Here is a 24576-nt window from a genome sequence, read left to right on the forward strand (position 1 = left end):
TCTCTGCTGTGGCCAGGGAGTGCAGTGGAGGATGGCCCAAGTGCTTGGGCCCTGCACCCCATGGGAGACCAGGAGAAGCACCTGGCTCCTGCCATCGGATCAGTGCGGTGCGCCGGCCACGGCGGCCATTGGAGGGTGAACCAACGGCAAAAGGAAGACTTTTCTCTCTGTCTCTCTCTCTCTCTCACTGTCCGCTCTGCCTGTCAAAAAAAAAAAAAAAAAAAAAAAAAAAAAATGACAGCTCCACCTTGAGTAACTATAGGCAGGGAAAGTCTTCCGGAAATTTTCTCAACCTGGAGACAAGGATGTCATCAGAGGCAATTTCCTTAATCTCCTCTTGTTCTCAAGAACAAAACATGAAATATATGGTGAAGACTGTCAGTTCAACCTAACATTCCCCAAAATGTATACCCGCATATCATATGCTAATTATGGGTCACTTAGAAAGGATTTATATGATTATAAGTTTTTAAAAAAGACAATGGAATTGGAAAGACAATCTTTCTAAACCCTGTATCAGAATCTAAAGATGTTCTTAGTGCTGAGTGCTAAAACCATTTGGAATATTCAGACTTTTTAAATAAAGTTTTGGTATTTTAATTAACCAAGGCTTTTATTAATATTTAGTTGATTTTTAAAATAAATGAAGCAGCCATTTTAATTTGGTAAATAATTAGTACTGAACGGTATAAAGCGAAGGCTGCTGCATTTCTGGCCAGTGGCCACGTCTCGTGCGCAGGGAGCTTGTGTTTCAGGACTCTCACTGTACAACCAGCACCAGTGGCCCTGACTTCATCAGCAAATCAAAACACTGCAAGATGGAGGGGGAAGAATTAGCAAAGGAAAACACAGATGCTCAGCTGAATCTGAATTTCAACTAAAGGACATCTTTTTAAATTTAAGGATGTCCCAAATAATGCATGGGGCATATTATTCCAAATGAGCCACGGTTTATCTGAAATGTTTACCTGGGTCCTTGTGTATTTTAGATGACAATCCTAGTCTAAAATGTACCTGAATGTGTTTGGTTATGTCCTAACAGATCTTTCTGTGTACCCCTGTAAATACCAGATATGTATTATAAAATAGAGCATGTTATAGAAATCAAGGAATTTGGGGAAAAAAATCAACTGGATTCTAGAAATACCAGTTTATTGCTGGTATTACCTGTTTATGAAGATAGTATCACTGTTTCTTACCTTCCTCTCTCAGTCGTCGCTCCTCCTCTTCCTGGAGCAGCTTCAGTCGTTCAGCTTTGGTCAGCTTCTTTTTCTTACCGCCAGGCTTAATGAAAGCCACAACAGAAAAAAGGCTATCAACATGCCCCCAAGTTACTTAAAAACACACCTACTTGAGCAGTAATTATGAAAAGCAGTTTGCGTTCACGAAACCAGTTTTTCATGCATTCATTCAATAAAGAACACTGCCTGTTAGTGCAAAGCCTCGACTCAGTACACTGATGGACATTTCTGGATGCAAATAAAAAGACAGGCATATAAACTGTTCAAGCGTGGGGTGACTGTGACAAGTACAAGCAATTTAAATAATTCCCTCATTCCTGGTTTCCGTATCTTTAAATTGGTGCTAAATGTTGTAAGGAATTGTGTAAAATACAGGTAGAAATAGTCTGAAAACTGTGCAGCCAGAGGATGAGAAGTATTTTTATGACTAGCAAGAATACAGAGAGTTATCCTGCAAATTTGAAGGAATGAGAGTATATTTTCCACAGGAAGGATCAAGTAAAAGGTTTATAGAGTAGGTGGTGCTCCAGGTGGCAGTATTTAGGGACTTTAACATTCCAGGAGGTACAACTGAGCCCCCTCCGCACTGCCTTGAATGCAATGCTGGATGCCATGAGTCCTGGTCCCCCGCCTCCTCCCTGTAGCTTACTTTCCTCTCCCTGCTCTGATGGTGGCTAATCAACCCCCTACTAACATTCGTGCACTGAATTAAGATGTGGTACAGCCGGTCCTGCAAGGTCCCTAATCACAAGACTCACAGGGTCATTTATTTCCCCTACAGACAACATCTTGATATTTGGTCTTGTCTGGAGGGGTTTCTTTTTCAAGAACCCGAAGCCCCGAGCCAAAAAGAACTACCACTTGCACATTGGCCCCAGACTGACTGGAGCCCCTGGGAATATCATTAAAATTCCCTAATGGACATGATACTGTTGACCAATCAAACGAGGGCCATGAGCACTGCAGACCAACCAGGAACGTGGACAGGAGCTGAACACACCTCTCTGCCCTCACTTCATCTGTAAGAACCTTTACCTCTACCGCCTTGGGGAATGCTGATGAGTGGCTCTCTGTGCACCGAATGTGCAGTCCCAGTAGTGGAGGATCCATAGCATGTCTTCCAACTAGTTTTGGAAATCACTCTTTTTTTTAAGATTTACTTATTTATTTGAAAGAGTTACACAGAGAGAGAAGGAGAGGCAGAGAGAGGTCTTCCATCTGCTGGTTCACTTTCCAACTGGCTGCAACAGCCAGGGCTGTGCCGATCCAAAGCCAGGAGCCAGGAGCCTCCTCCAGGTCTTTCACGTGGGTGAAAGGGCCCCCACTTGGATCATCTTTTACCGCTTCCCATAGCAGTAGAGGCCACAGCAGAGAGCGGGATCAGAAGTGGAGCAGCCGGGACTCGAACCGGCGCCCACATAGGATGCGGCACTGCAGGCAGTTGGCCCTACCCGCCACACCACAGTGTCGGCTCCTGGAGATCATTCTACAACCAAATGGCAACCATGAAGGAACTACTGTCCTGAATGGGCATCTTCCCTGAGTCAAACTGGGAACAGTCCAGCAGCTGCCCAAACACTTATTTTTCTTGATCTGATTTTGTTGTATTAAGGCACTTTTGGGGTACAAGAAATCGGCTTAAAATTTAGGGCATCATCTCTGGTGAGTACCAATCTCCTGCATGGCAATGCCATCATAATATCTCTTGGGCTAGTTTGATTCAACTGTGACTAGACATTGGACTTAAAGGGAACACTCCCTTTTAGGAGGTAGAGAGCTGCTTAGAGAGAATGCTTCGTAACTTGCCAAACTTGGTTTATTTTTATTTTTTTATTTTTTGACAGGCAGAGTGGACAGTGAGAGAGAGAGACAGAGAGAAAGGTCTTCCTTTTGCTGTTGGTTCACCCTCCAATGGCCACCATGGCCAGCGCGCTGCGGCTGGCCCACCACGCTGATCCGATGGCAGGAGCCAGGTGCTTTTTCTGGTCTCCCATGGGGTGCAGGGCCCAAGCACTTGGGCCATCCTCCACTGCACTCCCTGGCCACAGCAGAGAGCTGGCCTGGAAGAGGGGCAACCGGGACAGAATCCGGCGCCCCAACTGGGACTAGAACCTGGTGTGCCGGCGCCGCAAGGCGGAAGATTAGCCTAGTGAGCCGCGGCGCCGGCCCCAAACTTGTTTTAAAACTTGGTTCTTTGTGATCCAACATGGGAAGCGGGATACACAGCAGACTCATAGAATGGCAGATGTCCTAAATAGCACTCTGGCCTCAGAATCAGCCCTTAAGACATTCGGATCTGGCTGAAGAGCCCATGAGAGTATTTTAGGCATGGAAAGCCAAAACACTCAGGAAAAAAAAAAAAAAAAAAAGAAGACCTAAATGAAAGATCTCTGCAAGTGAGATCCCAGTGGAAAGAACGGGGCCATCAAAGAAGGAGGTACCTTTCTCTGAAGGGATGAGAGAACTTCCACTTTGACTATGACCCTGTCAGAATAAGATCCAAGTCGGGGAACCCAAAAGGCTTCCATAGCCTTGGCAACTCATGACTAGAGCCTAGGGAGATTACTGACGCCATAACAAGAGTGTCAAATTGTTAAGTTAACAACAGGAGTCACTGTGTACTTACTTCTCCTGTGGGATCTGTCCTTAAGGTGTTGTCCAATGTGAAGTAATGCTATAACTAGTACTGAAACAGTATTTTTACACTTTGTGTTTCTGTGTGGGTGCAAACTGATGAAATCTTTACTTAATACATACTGAATCGATCTGCTGTATATAAAGATAATTGAAAATGAATCTTGATGTGAATGGAATGGGAGAGGGAGCGGGAGATGGGAGGGGTGTGAGTGGGAGGGAAATTATGGGGGGGGGGAAAGCCAATGTAATCCATAAGCTGTACTTTGGAAATTGATATTTACTAAAGAAAAAAAAAAGAAAAGCTCAAAGAATAAAAAAAAAAAAAGAAATACAACTTAATTAAAGCTTTATCCTAGCCCCCCCTCAAAAAAAATTTGGTTCTTTGACAGATCCTGCAGTACATAGCTCTACCTGTATAGTCCCCTAGGGTGTATTACCCAAAAGTAAGAAATGATACATACAAAAGTATTTTTAAAAAACGTGACGCCAGTGCCGCAGCTCAGTAGGCTAATCCTCCGCCTTGCGGCGCCGGCACACCAGGTTCTAGTCCCGGTCGGGGCACCGGATTCTGTCCCAGTTGCCCCTCTTGCAGGCCAGCTCTCTGCTGTGGCCCGGGAGTGCAGTGGAGGATGGCCCAAGTGCTTGGGCCCTGCACCCCATGGGAGACCAGGATAAGTACCTGGCTTCTGCCTTCGGATCAGCGCAGTGCGCCGGCCACGGCACGCCAGCCGTGGCGGCCATTGGAGGGTGAACCAACGGCAAAGGAAGACCTTTCTCTCTGTCTCTCTCTATCACTGTCCACTCTGCCTGTCAAAAAACAAAAACAAAAACAAAAAAAAACTAACGTGATGCTGTTTCACTGTAATATTCCTAGTAATATTTCATTACAATATTATAATATTGCTGTATTACCATACACCCTAAGACTGAATGATAAGTGGTCACTTAATAGATTTCTGAGTGATGTCACTTTTTCCCCAGCTAGAATTTTTTTCATGAAGAGATACTAAAATGAGAATAAGTTCTGTATATGCAAGATTTTATGCTATCATATTAGAGAGACAATATAGAAAAAATGGAATACACCTAGAATAACGGTTCAGAAAAATTGTAATAACCTACATGTATGTTGGTTCTTATAACTTAAGCAAATTTTTGATATATAAACTGCTTTGAATTTGTTTTTAGAAAGGGCAAAGATTTCAAAATTGTTAAAATACATTTATGCCTCGGTTTGCTTGCCAGGAAATGTTGTACTTATCCTTGTTGGTTATTTAGAATTATAAAAGTCTAACTTTAGCTCAGGAACAAATAATGCAGATTAAGATGCCATGTAGCATTTATTGTGTGCTGTGTATTAAGCACAATAATGTAGTCTTTAGAATTTTTCTTTGACAAGAAAATGATGTAAAATTATAATTATGCTTGTGTCATATCTCAGTTTCTCAATTAATCTAAGTATAGTTGTTAAATATGAATTGGGTAAATTAAATGAGACAAATGTTTCTAAAGATAAAAGTATTCTTAACTTCTTAAAATTCTATAAAAGGGACAGTACCTTTGGTACTATTGATAAATATATTTTCATTAGTTGTTGCTATGCGACAAAAACTTCAAGACTGCTTGAAAGTAAGTAAAGTTGGGAGGCCGGCGCTGTGGCATAGTGGGTAAAGCCTCCGCCTGCTAGGACCCAGAGTTTACCTCACTGAAAATAGCTCTCCGTTGATTCAAATTAAGGTGAAGTCCTACAGGAAGAGGGTGGGCCCCTCGTCCAATGCAGCTGGTGTCTCCACCGAAAGGGGCAGCGTGGGCATAGGCGCCCAGGGCAAACACCATGTAGAGCCTGGAGCCACCTGAAGCTAACAGCGAGGTCTGACCAACCCCTCGCTAGGGCCTGCAGAGGGAGCAGAGCTGTCTGCATCTGGGACTTCCAGCGTGCAGAACAGAGCGGCTCTCCTCGCTCACGGTTTAACTACCCACTTCGGGGGTACTGCCTTGTTAGGCACCCCCCAGGAACGCACTCAGCGGATCTGGAGGGGAGCAGGCCGCAGCATGTGCAGGTTCTGTAAGTACTTCAGATGAGACGGAAGTGCAGGGAGCAGCCCACGGGCCACACTTTGAGAAACACTGCTGGAAGCTCCAAGAAGAAGACGCTTAAGCACGCACGGGAAAGTAGCAAGTAGATGCGTGCCACTCCCCGAGTTTATCAGCACTTAGAGATGGGCGTAAGCTCCATTCGCACGTTGCCAGGAACGCGCCCCACTCTTTCTTTCCACCATTTACACTGGGTTCAAAGCCACCACTCCTTCCTTCCTCTGTCTGCCTCCCATGCACCCATTTCCCTTCCAACTGTGTGTTACCCCATTTTAGATGCTTCCGACTGAGACGGTTAGAAAGCCGCCTCGCAGATACTTTGTTTCATCTGTCTCCCACAGCCAGGTTGTCACATCCATCCGTGCACTCTTGGCTTGCAGCCCAGCGCCAAGCAAACACAACACACTTCATGTGTTCCCTTAATGAATGAATGAAATAACTCACGCCGTAATTACACCCTCCACCTGCTCCGGCTTTAACCATAGGCGATGTCTTGGCGGAAACGACATTGACAACCGTGGGGAAGAAGAGAGCCTCACGGCTGCCTATCAGCCGGAGAGAGCCCTGGGGGAGGAGCGCATTAAACCAAGAAAGAAGCCTCAGCATAATTAACGCGAGCTGAGTGTCTGGAATCACCCAAGAGCCCATACAGACTCCCACAGAAAGCCACATGAGAGTACATCGCACCAGCTCAACGAACGGCTGAGGCGGCAGGAGAACACCCCCGCCAACCGGGGCTGCAGGTGGCCAGGCTGCGGCCAACGCTCACGCTGACCCGTGTGCGACACTGGGGCGCCGAGTGGCCGCTCCGGCCGTCTCCCGTGTGCAGACGCTAACTCGGACTCCCCCCAGGGGCCAGACAGGTCGGCGGTCACCACCCCGGGAGGACGCGTTCTCGCCTCACCTTATCCGCTCCCTTGGGCTCTTGGGACACCATTTCACCCCGGACAAGCAGAATCAGGGCTCGCCCCCTCACCCGTATCCCTCATTGTCCCAACTCACCATGAGGAGGCGGTGGCCAGCGTCCTCGGTCCGCGGTCAGCGAAGGAGGTTGTGTGGACAAACGCTGCCCGGTTGTCACGACGACAGGCCCCGCCCACTCGGGGGGCTCCAAGGCCGGCGCGCGCGCAGCGCCCTGCGCAGTCGCGCTGGGGTCCTTCCGGCTGGCGCTCCTCCCCTTTTGGTGACGGCTGGATCCGCCCCCTTACCGCGCCCCGCCCCGCTCTCGCGGTTGACTGACGGAGCCGTGGAAGTGGTCGGCGGCGTTTACGGCTGTGGCGTGCCGGAAAGCGCGTGAGTGGCGGCGCCCGGGCGGTGCGGCGTTTTCCGGATCCCGGGGCTCGGAGGTGGCGGTGTGCTCTGGGCGCGGCCCGGCGGCTGTGGGCAGGGTGTCCCAGCGTCCCCCGACGCTGACAGCCGGTCGTGCTCACTGTTTTCCGAGCGGGTGTTGGGGCGGGTCTTCCCGGGGGAGGGTTTGCGATTGGATCCAGCGACTGGCACCCTGGGGGGTTGCCCACGGCCGGGGCAGGAGGGGCACGGGACTCCTGGTTTGGCCAGGGAGGTGAAGAGGTAGCTGAATTGGCTCTAGAAGGGCTGTTGACTTTGAGATGGGTGACCTTCGGCCTCCTCTGCGCTCGGGGTTCTGTTTACTTTCCGGGCGAAGTAGACGCCCTGTTCCCCAAGGGCAGCCCGGAGCAATTCTGGGGCAAGCCGTGGCCTGCAGAGGAAGAGCGCCAGGCCCAGCGAGAGCGCGAGGTCGCAGGCCGCTGTGCCCACCGGCGGCACGACCTTCGCACCTGCCGCCTCCTGCCTGGCTCTCTACACCCCGGGAAAACCTAGATGCGGTGACGCCTCGCTGGGCTCCCTCTCCCTGACCCTGCAACCTCTCTCAGCCCTGCCCTTGGCGGGAGGAAACAGGGACAGTGTCACGGGACACCGCTCCCCCGGTCCTGGGAGCAAGATGCAAGCACCTTACTGGGACTTTTAGTTCTAATGTAGTCTCCCGTGGCTACTTGGTCTGGAAGTCTGTCTGCTTGGTTTGAATTAATCTAACTGCAGAATGCAAGCCTGCCACAGTAGGATCGATCGGTGGGAATAAGGAGGCGCGAGGGTGACCCCCAGTTACCTTAGACTGCTGGGACTCCAGGAGAGACTCTGAAACCCGCCTCCCTGCCCGGGAGGAGGCACTGCGGTGGGGTGCTGGATTCCGGGGGCGAGCCCGTGTTCGAGGAGTCACAGCTTCGTTTTCCTCAGGCACCTGGACGGGCTGCCGAACTGCCAAGGCCACCCCGTGCCTGTCCTCTCTTCCTCACCTTCGGACAGATTCGTGTCTGCCCCTTCTAAAAGCACATCCCCATCTCCTTGCGACTCCCGCGTGTCACCACCGAACCGGCTGCCACTCACCTCCGCTACGTACTCTCTGGAAGCGCCTGCATGCAGTCTTCGGGCTCGCTGAAGCTAAGCAGTGACAATAACGTGGTACCGGCGTAGCTCACCCGGCCAGTTGCCTTCAGCCTCAGTTATCATTGAACTTCACGGGGAATAACCACTAGTGAAGTGACAACTCTGCTTTAACCCAGGACTGGGGCTGCTTCAATTGAGTCCAGTCACTGGAGAAAACCTACAGCACAGTGGGGATCGCACCCCCTATAACCCACACACGCTGCAGTCTCAGAATAACGAGGGCTCCTCTCAGTCGCCAGCTCATCCGGCAGTTACCTCTCGGACTTCACGCAGGGTTAAGGAGCGGCCCCAGGTCCCTGCTGCATTTGGACTGCTCACCTGGGAACCCTGGGGCCCCCTTTTCTCCCCATGGCTAAACTAAACCTGCTGCCTGAAGGCCAAGTGTAGAGTAATAAAGATGAACTGCATTGTTCTGGATAAACTCATGTCAAAGACTTGGACAGACTTCCCTTAGTTCCGTGAGCTTTTTCGCTAGGCAGATATTCAGTTATTCGTAAACGCTACAAGGGACACCTTCAGGCAGGTGTCCGAGTCTCACAGGCTACACACTGAATTAACTGAAGCTGTGCTCTGCGTGGCATTCTGCGCCCTGTGATTTGCAATCCGAAATTACATCTATGTAGTTTTAATTCTGATTTTAAAAATGCATTTTTGTCATTTCTCAGTAAGAATGAACCATATGAATCACACTGGAAATGAGTCTCTACCAAAACAAAAAGATTTTTAATGAAAGGGACTCTCCTGGACACACATGGGGTTATGTCCTGATAATCCTATCAGAAGCTGAAAATACAATTGTAACTCACAAATACATTTAATATGCCTAACATATTGAACATCACAGGTTAGCATAACCTTACACCTGCATACAACACTCAACTAACCTTAGATTACTGTTGGGCAAAAGCATCCAAGACAAAGCCTACTGTACAACAAAGTGCTGGGTCTCTAAAACGGGAATTTTACAAATATGATGTGGAAGCAATGGCAGTTCCTGGGTGATTTGTTTGCCCTAAGAAAGGAGCCAGAGACGCAGATGTATGAACTCCAGCAACAGAAGGTTACAGTGGCCACTCAGACACTATACCGGCGGCATTTGTCCATTTGTCTTTCAGGTTTACGTGGCATCTTCAAAAAGTTCACAGAAAATGCATACTATGAAAAAGTGCATGGATTTCAAAAATTTTTGCAGCAAAATAAACTTACCCATTAATTTCATTTTTTTCCACAATTTTTTTAAGTACCCTTGTACTTTTTTAAAAATGTCAAGTGCTTACCTGCAGGGCTTCCTCCCCAGAGAAGCATACAGGTTTTGTGCAGCCTGACTGGTGGCAGGCTGGACTACCACCCAACCCTCTGAGAACCAGCACCCCGGTTCTAGTCCCGGTTGCTCCTTGTCCAGTCCAGCTCTCTGCTGTGGCTCGGGAAGGCAGTGGAGGATGGCCCAGATGCTTGGGCCCCTGCACCCGTGAGACCAGGAGGCACCTGGCTCCTGGCTTTGGATTGGCACAGCGCCGGCCACGGCGGCCATTTGGGGAGTGAACCAACAGAAGGAAGACCTTTCCCTGTCTATAATTCTGTCTTAACTCTGCTCAAAAAACAAACAAAAAACACCAAAAAACAAAAAACTGATCTAAAAAGTCTAAGTTGCTTCCTGCTGTGGTTCTGAATAATTCAGTGCAAAAGCCAGTTAGGTGGGGCCAAGCAACGAAGGCATCTGGGAAAGGGGGAGGAGGATGAGAAATAGTTGGCAAGGCAGCAGCCCAGCAAGGGTGACCAGAACCAGTGTGGGGTGGGGGTGGGGCTGTGCATGAAAGCAGCCTGGCATGAGGTGAGAAGGGCATTCTTAGGTGGTGGCACAGGTTGGAGTCGGAACAGGAGAGAGAAGTGGTGTAGACTAAGTCGTTTGTGCCCAAGAGAATGGGGAGGATGAGACCGTGGTAATGGTGGTCTGGCACCAGGTTGCAGGGCTCTCAGTAGAGTGCTGGGTGATTAAAGTGACAGAAATTTGGTTCCACGATCCAAAAATCTGTTTCTCATTATTGGGTCCAAAGTGGCAAAACCATGGACAGGGAGAAACTAAAAAAAAACTCTATAGTGTTGGAATACAATTTTAGGTGTCAGATTGTATGGAGACTGATAGATACATACTCATTAGTATCCACCTGTGCATTTGCAGCATCGTCCTGTTAGTGGACATGGGAATAGTGATCACCCTGAAGTAATGAGGACTTCTGGCACCCAGACCTTGGCTTCTAACATTCCACCAAGATTAGTTTCTAAATACAGCGTTAGGAACTTTATGATTAATTGCTACTCCAGTAGTCAGAGGTAGACATTCCTTTCCAGGTTTAGGCTGTGGTACAAAGGCTGCTCAGTGGCCTCTTCGCCACCTGCTTGTTGCCCATCTGCCTTTGCCAGCCTGCTCCGTTTCTCCTGGGTTTTAGCTGCCGCTTGAATAGCTTCCTTCCAGGTCTGATCAGGGCTCCTTTTGATCCTCTGAATGGATCTGGCCTTCCGTTGACAGCAGGTAAACAGTCTTTCTTCTGATAAGGAAAGTAAACAGCCTGAAAATTAGGCAGCTGGGATTAGCTGGTTCAGATTTGTTCTAATTTGTTCCATGGTGGCACAAAGGGGAGATACTGATAATCCACTTTCTATCTCCTTATAGGACCTGTCACATGCCTAACCATTCTTATGTCCCCCTTAGAAGTCAGTTCTGTAAAAAGAATAGAACTGATTCATAGGTATATCCCAGTACCTGGGACATAAAAGGACTCAATATTTATTGACTGTAAAAGCTGCTGCTTCCCACTATGTAATGTTTCTTCTCTGATAAATCTTAAAGACTACAATATACTTATTTGCAAAAAAAAAAAAAATCTTCTTTTCTTTAGGTATGTTATAAATGGAAGTGGATAGTTTCCGATTTCCAAGATAAATGAACATGGCCAATTCTTTAAGAGGAGAAGTACTGAATCTTTACAAAAATGTAAGTAATTATGTTGCCATTCTTATACATGTTATTTTAAGACATGAATTGTTTAGAAATATATAATCTTTCTTTTTTAAGCTGCTGTATCTTGGACGAGAATATCCAAAAGGAGCAGACTATTTTAAAAGGCGTCTGAAGAATGTTTTCCTTAAAAACAAAGATGTGAAGGACCCAGAGAAGATCAGAGAACTTATTGGACGGGGCGAATTTGTGATGAAAGAGTTAGAAGCCTTATACTTCCTTAGGAAATACAGAGCTATGAAACAACGCTATTACTCAGATACCAACAAAACTAACTGATCATTGCTACTGTAACTGGCTAAAAATGCTGTGAAATAGTTCTGACTCAAAATTGTCAGATACACAGGCTGTGTTAAAGCACACACACAAATGCTGTGCTGGCCTACTCCGGTTGAATTTCACCTGCTATTCAAACTGAGAGCTTCATCAGCAACCTTTAATGCTCAAATTTTATACTAAAATAGCAATTAACTATACCTTCAATTACAAATTAACAAGCACCCCCTTTTGAATGAACATATAATATACTCAAATGTCTGATTTAATAGATTTTAGCCAATTACTCTGCCTGTTTCTCCATTTTACTGACAGGAGATTGCTATTCAGTGTCCCATTTCTTACGCATTTATTCCTCTTTAAAGTATTTTTGACCCAATTTGGTGCATTAACATTACATATTCAAGGTTCACTGCAAAACAAATAGCAACTGCTAATGACCTCAATGTAGTTACAGAAATAATATGATGTATGGAGTAAGATTATTTCTGGCTCTGAAATTCTCTGCTGGTGACTGGCATTACATACATTATTTCTATTATTAATTTGGCTGCTGACTCCCTCTGGGCCTTCAAACAAATCACCTGTTGTGCCCCACTTACCTTCCTTGATAAAAAGTAATAAATGTTGTACACTCTTGTCCTAAAGCAGATTTGTTTCACATCTACTTCTCCACAGGTTAACATGGCAGTGGATCTAGAGCTAATATGGTTTTATGTTTGAGCACTTAAACCTCTACATGATGTTCACAACAGCTTTTATAAATAAAGAATACTTTTCCTAACTTACAGCCTGGTATACTTGTAAGATTCACTGGTGTGCTACAGTGTCTGTGGTTTATAAAGTACTCCATGATCAACTTTGAGGTAAATGTCTCGAATTTCCAATAAGAAATACACACTATCATAGTCACCATAACTATTTTTATTACATTACAATAATTAGGAGCAGTACAGTTCATGACAAAAATATTACAAATTTCATATCACTTCACAGCACATACTCCTATAAACATTTAAAAGTTAATTTTAATTAAAAGAGTGGTCACTTTAAAATTTAATGTTTGATATGACCAACATTCCTAAGTCAGCGCAACCAAAGGATGGAAAACAACTGGATCACACTGCATATGTCCCACAAAAAAAGCACAATGTACAAAATGTGCATGTTTCAGTTTACACTATACAAAAATAGTTAAAATACATTCCAGGTAAACATGTTACATTAAGAAATAGTACTAGTAAGAAATTGGCACTCAAAGGAAAAATGCAAAAGTATTTTCAACATGAAAACACAAGACAGTGGAACTGGAAATTTGGATAAGCATCATATAACTCACTGAGCACTAGTGGGGGTGGTGGGCCTTCTGTGACAGATGTTTCTGCAGGTAATAACTTTTGTCTTTTCTAAGTCCATCTAAGTTGCCTCTCATCATCCCAAACAGGCACTTCAAACTAGTCAACTAAAACACAAATCTTCATCTAGTTATGACTATGCATCAAAAACTAATGTGAATGTATCTCTAAGAAATAATTTTCATTTTCTGACAGAATTTACAGCTATTAGTTGTATGTTATTGAATTTCTCAATGCAGAATTCATGCTACCCAACAGTATCAAAGAAGTTATTAAATATAAATTGTTTTAAATTAACTGCTGGGTTTCCAAAAGCACTACCAAGTAAAGACCAAGAAATTACTATTTTTGACAAATGGAAATGTTTTCAGATAGTCTGTATTGCTGACCAAAAAAATTCCTAAATGTGTATGTATTTGTTTGGAAAAAAAAGAATGGTGCACAGGAAAAAAAAAAAAAAAAAAAAAAAAAAAAAAAAAAAAAAAAAAAAAACAGCTCTGGAATACAAATGAGATGAACTTGTGCAAACTGTAACTTAAACATGCTTTAGAAAGTTCCTATAGATGAATATATTAGGACAAAATTGTGCAATCATGGCAAAGGTTTTGTCTGATAACCCAAAAAAGTTATATTCTAAATTCCTATGCAGTGTGACTCAGTTAAAATAGAGCCTAGAATTCCTAATTGGGACTATTCCACTCAAATTATGCTACATATGCCAGCTAAGTTCTTCCACAAACATGTTAATGCCTAAGACTATATAATTTAGCACTGTTTTCCAATTTCAATGAGGATTTTTATGTTTAAGGCTATTACAATTAGGTAACATTTATGTTATTTCTAGAATTCTCTCCATCTTTAAAATCTCTAAAGAAATCTTTTGTTAAGCCATTCAAAATTCACACCACAAAGGATCATTACCACTACCTTCAAAACATTGCCCAGCTACATCAAATATCCCCTCCCTTATGCACTGCGGTTCCTAAAGTGTGGTCATGTCTCTCTGTGTAAAAATGAGAAGAGGTACTGGTTAAGTCATAACACCCTATCTAGACAATACTCAAAAAATCTGCAGTTCAGCATAGATAGCATTTCACAAATCATACTCGTTTTTACACAGAAATTCCCTTTTCTGTGAACTGGTTCAGGCACCTGCTTGTACCCAGATGAAACTATTTTGGAAGCCAATATTTAATTTTTAAAAGTCTATTTTAATTATTTCTACAAAGATAAAACTGGAATATTACATACTTTGGAATTTAAATTAGTATCTGACATTTAACAATGTATACTATAACTGTCTCAACAGAATCACAGTTATGCCAAATAAAAAACAATAAAATCAAATTTACTCTATTAAACAATGAAGTTAAGTGATTTACATAAAGTAACTTGATTAAACAGTTACAATGGAATCATAGCAAAACAATTATCTTAGAACTGGAAGAACCCTCACAGCCCAAATCCCTTCTTTGCAAAAGTAAAATTCACATTGTGTTCCCTCTGGGTCGCGTCCAGATGCCTTGCTACGGCATTATAGACTATGGCAGCACAGCGTAAGGCCAGGGATTATGCCCCTCCTTTGGGTGTACCTTATCTGTAGTTTTTCGTATAGTGGCTGGCATCGGGTAGGCACTCAAAGTATTTGTAAAATATACGAGTTCTGCCAAAAAGCACTTTAAATTAAATTTTGAAGTATTTTTCACTGTGAGAAGACTTCAGTTACCATAAAATGGAATGCATCATTGGTAGCAGAGCTAGTCCTACTTGTAGACTGCAGCATTCCCTTTGTTTACTAAATTCTCCTTCCACTGGATAGCACTATCTATTCAGATCTAGTTTGAAAATTCCTAGTCACCAGAAGACTGGGCTGCAAAGAGCTGACGTTTAAGGGTCATGATTAAATTGCTACAGGTACCACACAAAAATCAACTCTTAGGTCAAATTCCATTATAGTATCTATCAGATTATTTTGAGCCCTGAGAAAATAAGATGTAGGGCATTTTGAATGTGACCTCCTGGGAAAATGTCACAGAGACATCCATAGCAGCAACACATTTTGAGGTTAGGGGAATTAGAACAGGATTAAAAGAAAGCTGCATCAAGGCATGGGTCTTATGGAAGCACAGGCAGGCAAGAAGACACTAATGTGGGAGGGGAGTCCTGAAACTGCAGAATGGCTACTCACAAATATAAACTTCACCCCATGCACAATTTTGCCCAAGACTAGCAATGAAGATGGTAACACAGGTAAAAGGTTAGACTGTACAGAGTTTGACAAACACATGTATGCTTATTAAACTAAACGTAAACCAAACGGCTATGGAGTTAACACAGAGCCTTTGAGATGATAACTTTCAACATGAAGACATGGACAATACATGATTTGCTCAAAATCCAGAATGCTACAAGAAACGTATCTAGCATCTAAGTTACCTTCCTCCTAGTCTGGTGCTATTTTCAACTCATCATATCATCTCATTCTAAATGCATCGCAAGAACTTTTTATTGATGTTAACTTATCTGTTCTTAAGCATTATTTTCAAATTTGGATCACGATGGAAAATTGTTTATGAAATGTTACTTTAACCAATGTTAAGAGAATTCATGAAAGTAGAGATTTTGAAACTTTCTCACTTCATAGCCTAAAAAAAATGTGGGCATATCCCAACCCCCAAATTTCAACTTCCAAGTTAATATTTAAAAGTAATTTTTTAAAAGTTAAAAAAAAAAAGGTGATGCTCTTGATTTGTCTGTAGGCCACCACATCTTTCTGAGCTGTGCAAACACTCTCCTGGTCCCCACTGTGACCAACGATGCCTGGCAACACTAGATGAACACAGGATAGTCTGTGTCCTGACACTCTTGGGGAAGCCTCAAAGGTTCCTACAGGGCCTGGCCTTACAACCTTGGTCTCTTCAACAACTACTAAGCTGTATCTGGCTCATAGAATCATCAATATCACTACTGGAATTAATAATATTTTCAAAGACTGAGGTCCAAGAAAAGATGTAAATTTATGCTAAGGAACAGCAATCTGACACAGGGAACCTATGTTCAATTCCTATGAGAATTTTTCACACAATTGTTTCATTAATTATAAAAATTTAGTAGCACATAAATATAGCCCTGAAATGGCTGCTATAATCCCCACTTCATACTTGGTTTGCCTTAATAGGAAAAGCAATATATTCAGAGTCTTAGTCTTTCCATTGCCCTGAAATTTTTACCATTTTTTCCTTTTTATAGAAAAAATATAATATTTGGAGGACAGTGACCATAACCAGCAGCGGGAATACGAGAAAACCTTGGGAACAGTGTAACTTTCTATTTGTGAGGATGACACAGTGGAGGACATGATGCCTAGAAGATGAATCAACAGGAAGTCCATACATTCGTATTCCCTCAATGTTTCAGGAAAACCAATCAAAAAATCTCAACTGAAGTTAGTTACTAATTAATGCATTTAAGTGACTAAATAAAACCTAAAATAGGGATGATCTGAAAGCTTCATTAATTTGTTTCACACCAACGTTCACAATTATTAAGAAAAACAGGAAGGAATCGACTGCATGCACCAAAACCCCAAGACGGCCATCTCAGGTGTTCAGTTTCTTTTTCACAGGCTTTGCTAGGAAAACCAAAATCAGGGAATGCTGGCACATAGAGGGGGAAAAGGAAAAAAAAGTTTCCACTGTCATTTTAAAATAAGCATTTAGGATAAAGGCTAACAGTTTGCATGGAGCTGAAAAAAAAATTAAGTAATGCTAAAACAAATGCTAATAATTTAGTGTAATGTACAAAAATTACCACTTTTACTTAAGTATGCCTTAAGAAAAAAGTACAAATTGTATTTACATAATTATACACTTTGTCTTTGACTTCTTTTTCTTCTTTTTACCATCTTTGCTCATCTTTTCTTTATGTTTTCGAATTTCTCGAACTAATGTATAGAAGGCATCGTCAACACCCTGAAATACATAAAAAGTATTAAAATGTGATGATTTATATATGATGGCTTGAGGTACACAATTAACAGATTTCCTTTCATAGAAACATTAATTTGAGAAATAATAAAAGCACTTTATGTTTCTCCAAGAGCACCTGAATATACATCTCACATATAGCACTTTTAGGATTCTTAAATGGATATTCTATCAACATTAGGAACAGGAAAACTGATTTTCACAACAAGCAAAGATAATCAATAGTACAAAATCAAATTAAACAAATGACTTTTTTCCAGGAGAACTTAATTTGCTACTAATTCTTCCATAGTGGCTAACTTTAGTCACCAAAACCTATTGTGTTTACATGTGAGTGTATGTGTGTTTGCATGTGTGTTGTTTGTGAGAGACAGAGAGGGCAACAGACATTTTTGTTCCTGAGTTTCTGGACTTTATATATAAAGTCATGCAACTATAAATTATTTTCATATATATTCACAATAACTGTATTTGAGTCCTGATTCCATACTTACACAAATCTACTAGGTTTAACTAATTTACTAAGAAGTATCCAGTAACTGAATCTACTATTCTGGTTTTCAAATTATGGTGATACCAATTTTAATTTATATACTTATCATTAAGAAAGGGTCTAAAGTGACCCTAATATGAGATAATATTACTTTGGAAAACGAAACACTTCTACTTTGTAGAGAAATGAGCTAAAAGTTCATGCAGTACAGTTTAATTTGGAACAGATTCTCTCTTATTTTTTGCTGCTGTGGTTTCTGTTTAATACACTTGAGATTCAGGAGTATGCCAGATAAAGCCAAATGCCCTGTCTTCAAAGAGTTTTCTTCACTTGGCCATTGAGGTCTACATCTATTTGTGATCAAAGCAAGATATCTAAATCAGTTATGGCTAAAAGTGATTTTTAATTCAGAATAATTAAACATAATAATCTGAACATGGAACAGAATATATCTTAATACTGCAGTACTTAAACTATGCAAGATAAGGCAAAGCTAGAAGCATGAAGAAAAAATAAGATCTTCTCTGTATTCAACTATTAAATGAAAATCTGTTAGTCTAATAATGCTTCCAAACCTAGACACTAGAGGGAGTCTTAGGAACAAATTACCAACATATTAAGTTGTATAAATCAAGCCACTCTATGAACAATGAAAATTGCATTTATACTCATTACAATCACCCTTGTTGAATATTATAAATTATACATATTATATGTATCTTAAATATCATAACATGTATAAATGTATTTATTTAATTCTATTATCTTGAAAACAATTTTAAAATAAGTGATATGACTTCTCCTTTACTAATATCTTCAGTAATTATATTTCAAAATCACAAAAATAATCCAGGACATTTTCTTTCAAGTTATATTTAACTAATTTTCACAACTGATCTGTAATTCAAAAAGAGTAAAGTAAGCACACACTGGGAATGGGAGAATTGGCCCACATTTAATCTAGTAATAGGATAAAAACCAGCATTACTGATAAGAATATTAGTAAATACAAGTCCTGAATAGAGTTGCACTAATACATGTTTTCCACTTCCTGGTATCATTACTGATAAAATACAAACACATGCTTTGTTTATCCCAAAGGAGAAAGAGTGCTAAGAAGTAACTTAGATGGCAATGCTATCATGGCTTACCCATTTATTTCTCTCTATATACCCATCTTCTTAATACACAAAGAGGGGAAAACGTCAAATGATACAAAGACTATTCTATATAGTAACAATACTTGACAAGTTAGAATTATAAGCCATTAGAATGGAATGGGCCGGCGCCGCGACTCACTAGGCTAATCCTCCGCCTTGCGGCGCCAGCACACCGGGTTCTAGTCCCAGTCGGGCCACCGGATTCTTTCCCGGTTGCCCCTCTTCCAGGCCAGCTCTCTGCTGTGGCCTGCGAGTGCAGTGGAGGATGGCCCAGGTGCTTGGGCCCTGTACCCCATGGGAGACCAGGATAAGTACCTGGCTCCTGCCATGGGATCAGCGTGGTGCGCCGGCCGCGGCGGCCATTGGAGGGTGAACCAACAGAAAAAGGAAGACCTTTCTCTCTGTCTCTCTCTCTCTCACTGTCCACTCTGCCTGTCAAAAAAAAAAAAAAAAAAAAAAGGAAGATAAAATCTTTGGGGCTGGCACTGTGGCATAGGGAGTTAAGCTTCTGCCTGTGACACCAGCATCCCAAATGGGCACCAGTTCGAGTCCCAACTGCTCCACTTCCAATCCAGCTCCCTGCTAATACACCTGGAAAACAGTGGAAGATGGCCCAATTCATTGAGCCCCTGCAGCCATGTGGGAGACTCGAAAGCATTTCAGGCTCCTGGCCTCAGACAGAGCCCACCTCTGGCCACTACAGTCATCTGGGGAGTGAACCAGTGGATGGAAGCTCTCTCTCTCCGTAATTCTACCTTTCAAATAATTAAATAAATCTTTAAAAAATATATATATATAACTCTTCTACCCTTTGTGAATTAATTCCCTTTGATCATAAATCCTTACATAGTGAACCGTTTTGACTACTACTCCAAGGAAGAAAAATGCAAATGGTTAGAAGAAGCAGAAAAAAAAAGGAAAAACCATGAGATGGACAGAGAAGCTAGACAAATTCTAAGATAAAAACAATGTACAAATATTTAACAAAAAAATGACAGAATCTGATGAGATGACATCATCCACTTCTAAGATTCTGCAAATACCCTAGTCTCTTGTTGCACTACTTTCCACATGATCTTATTAAAATGAACTCATTTCACTGACTAGAGAAATGTCACAATCTAAACATGTAGTGAACTATTCATATTGATACATATAGGTAAGAAATAAAAGCAGTATAATATCCCAGTAATAATAATATCCCAGTAATCAGTCTGTATAAACCTATGCTTTTCTGGGCTAAGAAAAACTAACTTGTAAACATTTGTCATTGTCAAAATTTTCTTTTAAAGAAAATTTTTATTTAACTTTAAATCACTAAAAATCACCCAGTACATTTTTTATATAAATGCTACTGGTGCCCATGAAACACACAAGGATTCACTGGGTCAATTATTTCAGTAGTCACTGTGAAAACATAATTTTGCAGAAATTAGAAATTTTACAACACATGCTACATCTTTTTTTTTTTTTTTTTTTGACAGGCAGAGTTAGACAGTGAGAGAGAGAGTGTGTGTGAGAGAGAGAGAGAGAGAGAGAGAGAGAAAGGTCTTCCTTCCATTGGTTCACCCCTCAAATGGCTGCTATGGCCGGCGTGCTGCGCCGATCCGAAGCCAGGAGCCAGGTGCTTCCTTCTGGTCTCCCATGCGGGTGCAGGGCCCAAGCACTTGGGCCATCCTCCACTGCCTTCCAGGGCCACAGCAGAGAGCTGGCCTGGAAGAGGAGCAACTGGGACAGAATCCGGTGCCCCAACTGGGACTAGCACATCTTTGTTTTAAATATAAATTTTTATTTTATTCTAAACATTTTAAAATTCACCTAATAGTGAAACAACAGGAAGAGAAAATGAAAATTAAAACCATCACTTAAATCTGGTCATGGTACTGTTAGTTAAAAACTAACTTTTCAGAGCGGGCACTGTGGTATGGCAAGCTAAGTTTCCACTTGTGACACCTGCAGTGGAGTGCCACTCTGAGTCCTGCTCCTTCACTTTTGATCCAGCTACCGGCTACTATGCCTGAGAATGCAACAGAAGATGGCCCAAGTACTGGTCCCTGCCACTCACAAGGGAGGCTTGGATTGAGTTCCTGGCTTCCAGTTTCAACCTGGTCAGTCCCAGCCATTGTCAGCATGTGGAGAGTGAATCAGTAGACAGAAGTTCTGTCTCTCAAATAAATAAACAAAAAAGTTTAACTTTGCAAAGTGCACTGGAATGCTAAATTTTACAACTTCTAAAATAAAATACAGCTGTATATAACAGCACTCAAAAAACAATGAGTTCATAACTGTCCATAAAAATTAATGCCAGCCATGATTTGCTTCTCTGATATTAGGTGGAAGAGAGATTAGTACACTACACAATATCTTTAAGGAATCAGTCTACTAAGATATGTATTTTACACTTTGGGGAGATAAATTATTTGACTTAAAATTCATACAACAAAAAATAACATAGCAGTTTTGAAAATTTTGATTTCATTCACATTCCCACAGAATATTATATATTACAAAAATATGCACTGAAAGCTTAAGCTTTGACATGAACTTTCTGACTCCTACTGAATGAAGTATTATCTGAGCAAGACAGATTAATATGAGTCAGTGTAGAAAGGAAATTGAGAGATGCCATTCAATATATCTTTACTGGGCAGCTACTGTGTGTCAGGAACCTCACCAGGCAATGGCTATATGAAGATTAAGGACATATTTTGCTGGATCTTTAAGATTTTACCTATCTAATAAAGTATACTTCAAATTATACTTTTCAAAAAGGGAATTAAAATAATTTTATTTTGGTGAAAAAGCTGAAATTCATGTGTAGTTTTTATCATAAGGATTTTCTATGAAATTTCTGAAGTGCCCTTTTACAGGTTAATGAACACAAATGAGACTGTTTCAGTGTAACATGAGCAGCATGTTACAGTTAGCAAGAGCATACTGGGAAGACACAGGAACAGTTGCCCAGCTGAACAGTTTGAGAAAAGTTTCTTACAGAATAGGCATTAGGAGAATCATGAAAAAGCATAAGCTAATTAACAGACCAGGGTTAAGAATATACCTTTTCAAGTAGGTGCCACAGGGAAAGTAGGGGATAACATGGTGTATATTACATAAGGCCAAAAAACAAATAAAGGTAATTCCATTCAATGATGACGTTTTTTAGATATACACCCCCAGTAGGCTGGTGAGATAAGAAGGTGTTAAGGACTAATTATGGCATGCTATGGTATTGACTAGATTTAAAACAAAGAGAATGGTATTTCCTGGTAAACCAAGCAGGAGGCATCTTAACAGTTCTGGCAAGAAATAATAGGGGCCTGAACCAATGATGTGATAAAAAGACAGAGCTGGAACAGAACAGTATAAAATTTACAGCTGCTTCCAAATGGAGTGAGAAAGAGGGACGTAGCAGTTATCCCCAACTCCCAGGCTTCTATGCAGGTAGAAATGTGCTGTTGATGTCACTGAGTTTGAGAACACAGGTAGATAAACAGTTAATTGCTGGTGCAATGACCAAAAAGAAAACCCATTGTTAAGAGGGAATCTTTTCCACCTTCAGGGCCATCTGATCTTACCACTCTGTATCATTTCTTTTTCTCCCTCTCTAGAAAGAAAATCAAAAGCTGATCATTTCAAAACTTGAGCCTGATTTCCCTTAAAAATAAAGATCAGATGCCAAACGTTAGCTTACCTTAGACTAATTAAATCATCAGACCTTATGCCAAATGTAGTTTACTACTGCTACCAAAACTATCTTGATTAAAATATTCATTGGATTCAAAATAAATGTACTAATTATGGGAATAAACTACACATTTCTTATCTTTGAATACTTGAAATTCGAATACCTAAGTAGCTGCTACTTTGTTACCTTTGAAAGATACCTGCTTTCTGCCAAAATTAATATGCTTAACTTACCAGATTACATTACATTGCATTTTTTAATTTTCACACAGCCAGGAGTCTTTTCTTCTTTGCTGATTTTTTTCAATCTGTATTGTCGGATCTCTCTCACCAATGTATAAAAAGCATCCTCCACTCTCTGCATTGTAAAACACAACTTCTTTAAAGTCTGTTTCATTGTAAGACTAATTTACTGGGATAGCCATGTGCAAGAAGTTTGAAATTTTGCGATTGAGAATTTTTTTTTAAACAGACATCAGATTGAACTGCAGATACAGTTTTAAATATGGGCTAGAATCCCGGTTTGTTCTTTAAGTCACTTTGTTTCCTTAAAAATCTAATTAGAGGGGTCGGTGATGTGGTGTAGTGGGTAAAGCCATGGCTTATGATGCCAGCATCCCACATGGGCACAAGTTCACGTCCCGGCTGCTCCTCTTCCAATTCAGCTCTCTGCTAATGCTAATGGGGGAAAAAAAAAAAAAAAAACCAACAACAGGGGGCAGCCAAAGCGCTTGGGCCCCAGCTACCCATGTGGGAGACCTGGAGGAAGCTCCTGGTTTTGGCCTGGCCTTCTGGGAAGTGAACCAGGAGATCAATGACCTCCCTCTCCCTCTTTCTCTCTCTCTGTCTTTCCCTCTCTCTCTATAGCTCTGGCTTTTCAAGTAAATAAATAAATAGTAAAAAAAAGAACTAAACAAACAACATCTCAAAATAAAGGGGCATCAAGAGACTGGAATCTCGAGTTTGAGCTTTAGCAGCACACTTTCCAGTCAACTTATAAGGTCTCACAGTTCTGAGTACAAAACTTTTGTGGATGGATAAAAACAAATTTTAAATTTTTAAATGAGGGCTGTTTACCATAATATAAAACATTGTGAAATGTTTAAAATATACACACAAAATAGGAGAAAAACAGTCTGTGTCTTCTCTACCAGTCTTAAAAATATTTTTAAAACAGTGTCCAATTTTACTGGCTTTGTACCTTCTATTCTAATATAAATCGTTTAAAGGAGTTTTTCCTACAATAATCTGCATGTAGTACAAATTAACTTGAAAGATACATGTATTTATTCTTATTAACTTTTTTAAAAAAAGATTTATTTTACTTATTTGAAAGGCAGAGTTACAGAGAGAGGGAGGGAGAGACAGAGAGATGTTCCATCTACCGATTCACTCCCCAAAAGGCTGCATTTGAAGCTGGGCCAGGCCAAAGCCAGGAGCCAGGAGCTTCATCCAGGTCTTCCACATGGGTGCAGGGACCCAAGGACCTGGGCTATCTTCCGCTGCTTTCCCAGGAGCATTAGCAGGGTGCTGGAATGGAAATGGAACAGCGGGACTTGAACTGGCGCCTACATGGTATGTCAGCACTGCAAGCAGTGGCTTAAGCCACTATGCTGCAATGCTGGCCCCATTCTTATTAATTTTAAGAAATTATGAATTACTTACTAAAGTAAGTAACTGGCATATTTTAACTTGCTGAGATTGGTAACATCCGTGTTTCACAGTAAACAAATGAGACAAAAAAATGGACCCAGCATCTAAAAAGCTAATACAGATCTAAACTAGGATCTGTATTCTTAAATTCCATTAGGCACAGAGAATCAGCTATTAATTATTAATAGTTAGAGCTTCCTTTTTGCCTTTAGAAGCCATCTGTGCATTTACTGACTCTAAGAGTTGAGACAAAGATATCTCAATTCCTTAGGGCAAAGAACTTTTCACAGATCTCAAGAGCACATTAAGAACGAGTGTTTGACATAAGAGTTATGACGTCTCCCTTCCCTTTAGGATTGCCTGGTTCAAGTCCTGGCTACTTCACTTCCAATACGCTTCTTGCTAATGTGTACGCTAGGAAGCAGCAGGTGATAGCACAAGTACTTGAGTCCCTGCCACCCATCTGGGAGACCCAGACTGGATTCAGGGCTCCTGGCTGCAGTCTGGCCCAGCCCTGG

At 41.8% G+C, this 24576-nt stretch overlaps 3 protein-coding genes across 28 annotated transcripts in view; 1 reads left to right on the plus strand and 2 right to left on the minus strand.

Moving 5' to 3' along the window:
• DNAI7 (dynein axonemal intermediate chain 7) overlaps positions 1 to 7114 on the minus strand; it is an 85911-nt gene extending 78797 nt beyond the window's left edge. For 14 of the 22 annotated variants that reach the window (XR_016213594.1, XR_016213593.1, XR_016213592.1 and 11 more), the window contains exons 1-3: positions 6975 to 7090; positions 6417 to 6536; positions 1200 to 1284 (exon numbers count right to left, since the gene is read on the minus strand). Coding sequence is in view for 13 of the 22 variants with exons in the window: in XM_089304697.1 (XP_089160823.1) it covers positions 1200 to 1284; positions 6417 to 6536; positions 6975 to 6977 (208 nt within the window). In the remaining 9 variants the exon portion in view is untranslated. Of the gene's footprint in view, positions 1 to 1199; positions 1285 to 6416; positions 6537 to 6974 lie in introns of all 22 variants that reach the window. The other 8 variants (XR_016213588.1, XR_016213590.1, XM_089304700.1 and 5 more) reach the window with 2 other exon arrangements.
• An 87-nt stretch (positions 7115 to 7201) lies between these two features.
• ETFRF1 (electron transfer flavoprotein regulatory factor 1) lies at positions 7202 to 12515 on the plus strand. Of its 3 annotated transcripts, XM_089304706.1 has the most exons (4): positions 7202 to 7265; positions 8226 to 10965; positions 11333 to 11427; positions 11509 to 12515. In XM_089304706.1, the coding sequence occupies exons 3-4, from the start codon at positions 11377 to 11379 to the stop codon at positions 11728 to 11730; spliced, it is 273 nt and encodes a 90-aa protein (XP_089160832.1). In that variant the 5' UTR covers positions 7202 to 7265; positions 8226 to 10965; positions 11333 to 11376; the 3' UTR covers positions 11731 to 12515. The 3 variants fall into 3 exon arrangements, with proteins under 3 accessions (XP_089160832.1, XP_089160831.1, XP_002712749.1); XM_089304705.1 differs by lacking the exon at positions 8226 to 10965; XM_002712703.6 differs by lacking the exon at positions 8226 to 10965 and having other exon boundaries at positions 7202 to 7261.
• Positions 12516 to 12633: 118 nt separating this feature from the next.
• Positions 12634 to 24576, minus strand: part of KRAS (KRas proto-oncogene, GTPase) — a 44259-nt gene continuing 32316 nt past the window's right edge. The window contains exons 5-7 of one of the 3 annotated variants that reach the window (XM_051850342.3): positions 22648 to 22763; position 19765; positions 12634 to 17053 (exon numbers count right to left, since the gene is read on the minus strand). In XM_051850342.3, the coding sequence (XP_051706302.1) occupies positions 16937 to 17053; position 19765; positions 22648 to 22763 (234 nt within the window). In that variant the 3' untranslated portion in view covers positions 12634 to 16936. Of the gene's footprint in view, positions 17054 to 19764; positions 19766 to 22639; positions 22764 to 24576 lie in introns of all 3 variants that reach the window. The other 2 variants (XM_051850339.3, XM_051850340.3) reach the window with 2 other exon arrangements.

Source organism: Oryctolagus cuniculus, chromosome 9 (genome assembly GCF_051225735.1).
Source record: "Oryctolagus cuniculus isolate XC-2025 breed Fujian yellow rabbit chromosome 9, ASM5122573v1, whole genome shotgun sequence".
NCBI lineage: Eukaryota > Metazoa > Chordata > Mammalia > Lagomorpha > Leporidae > Oryctolagus > Oryctolagus cuniculus.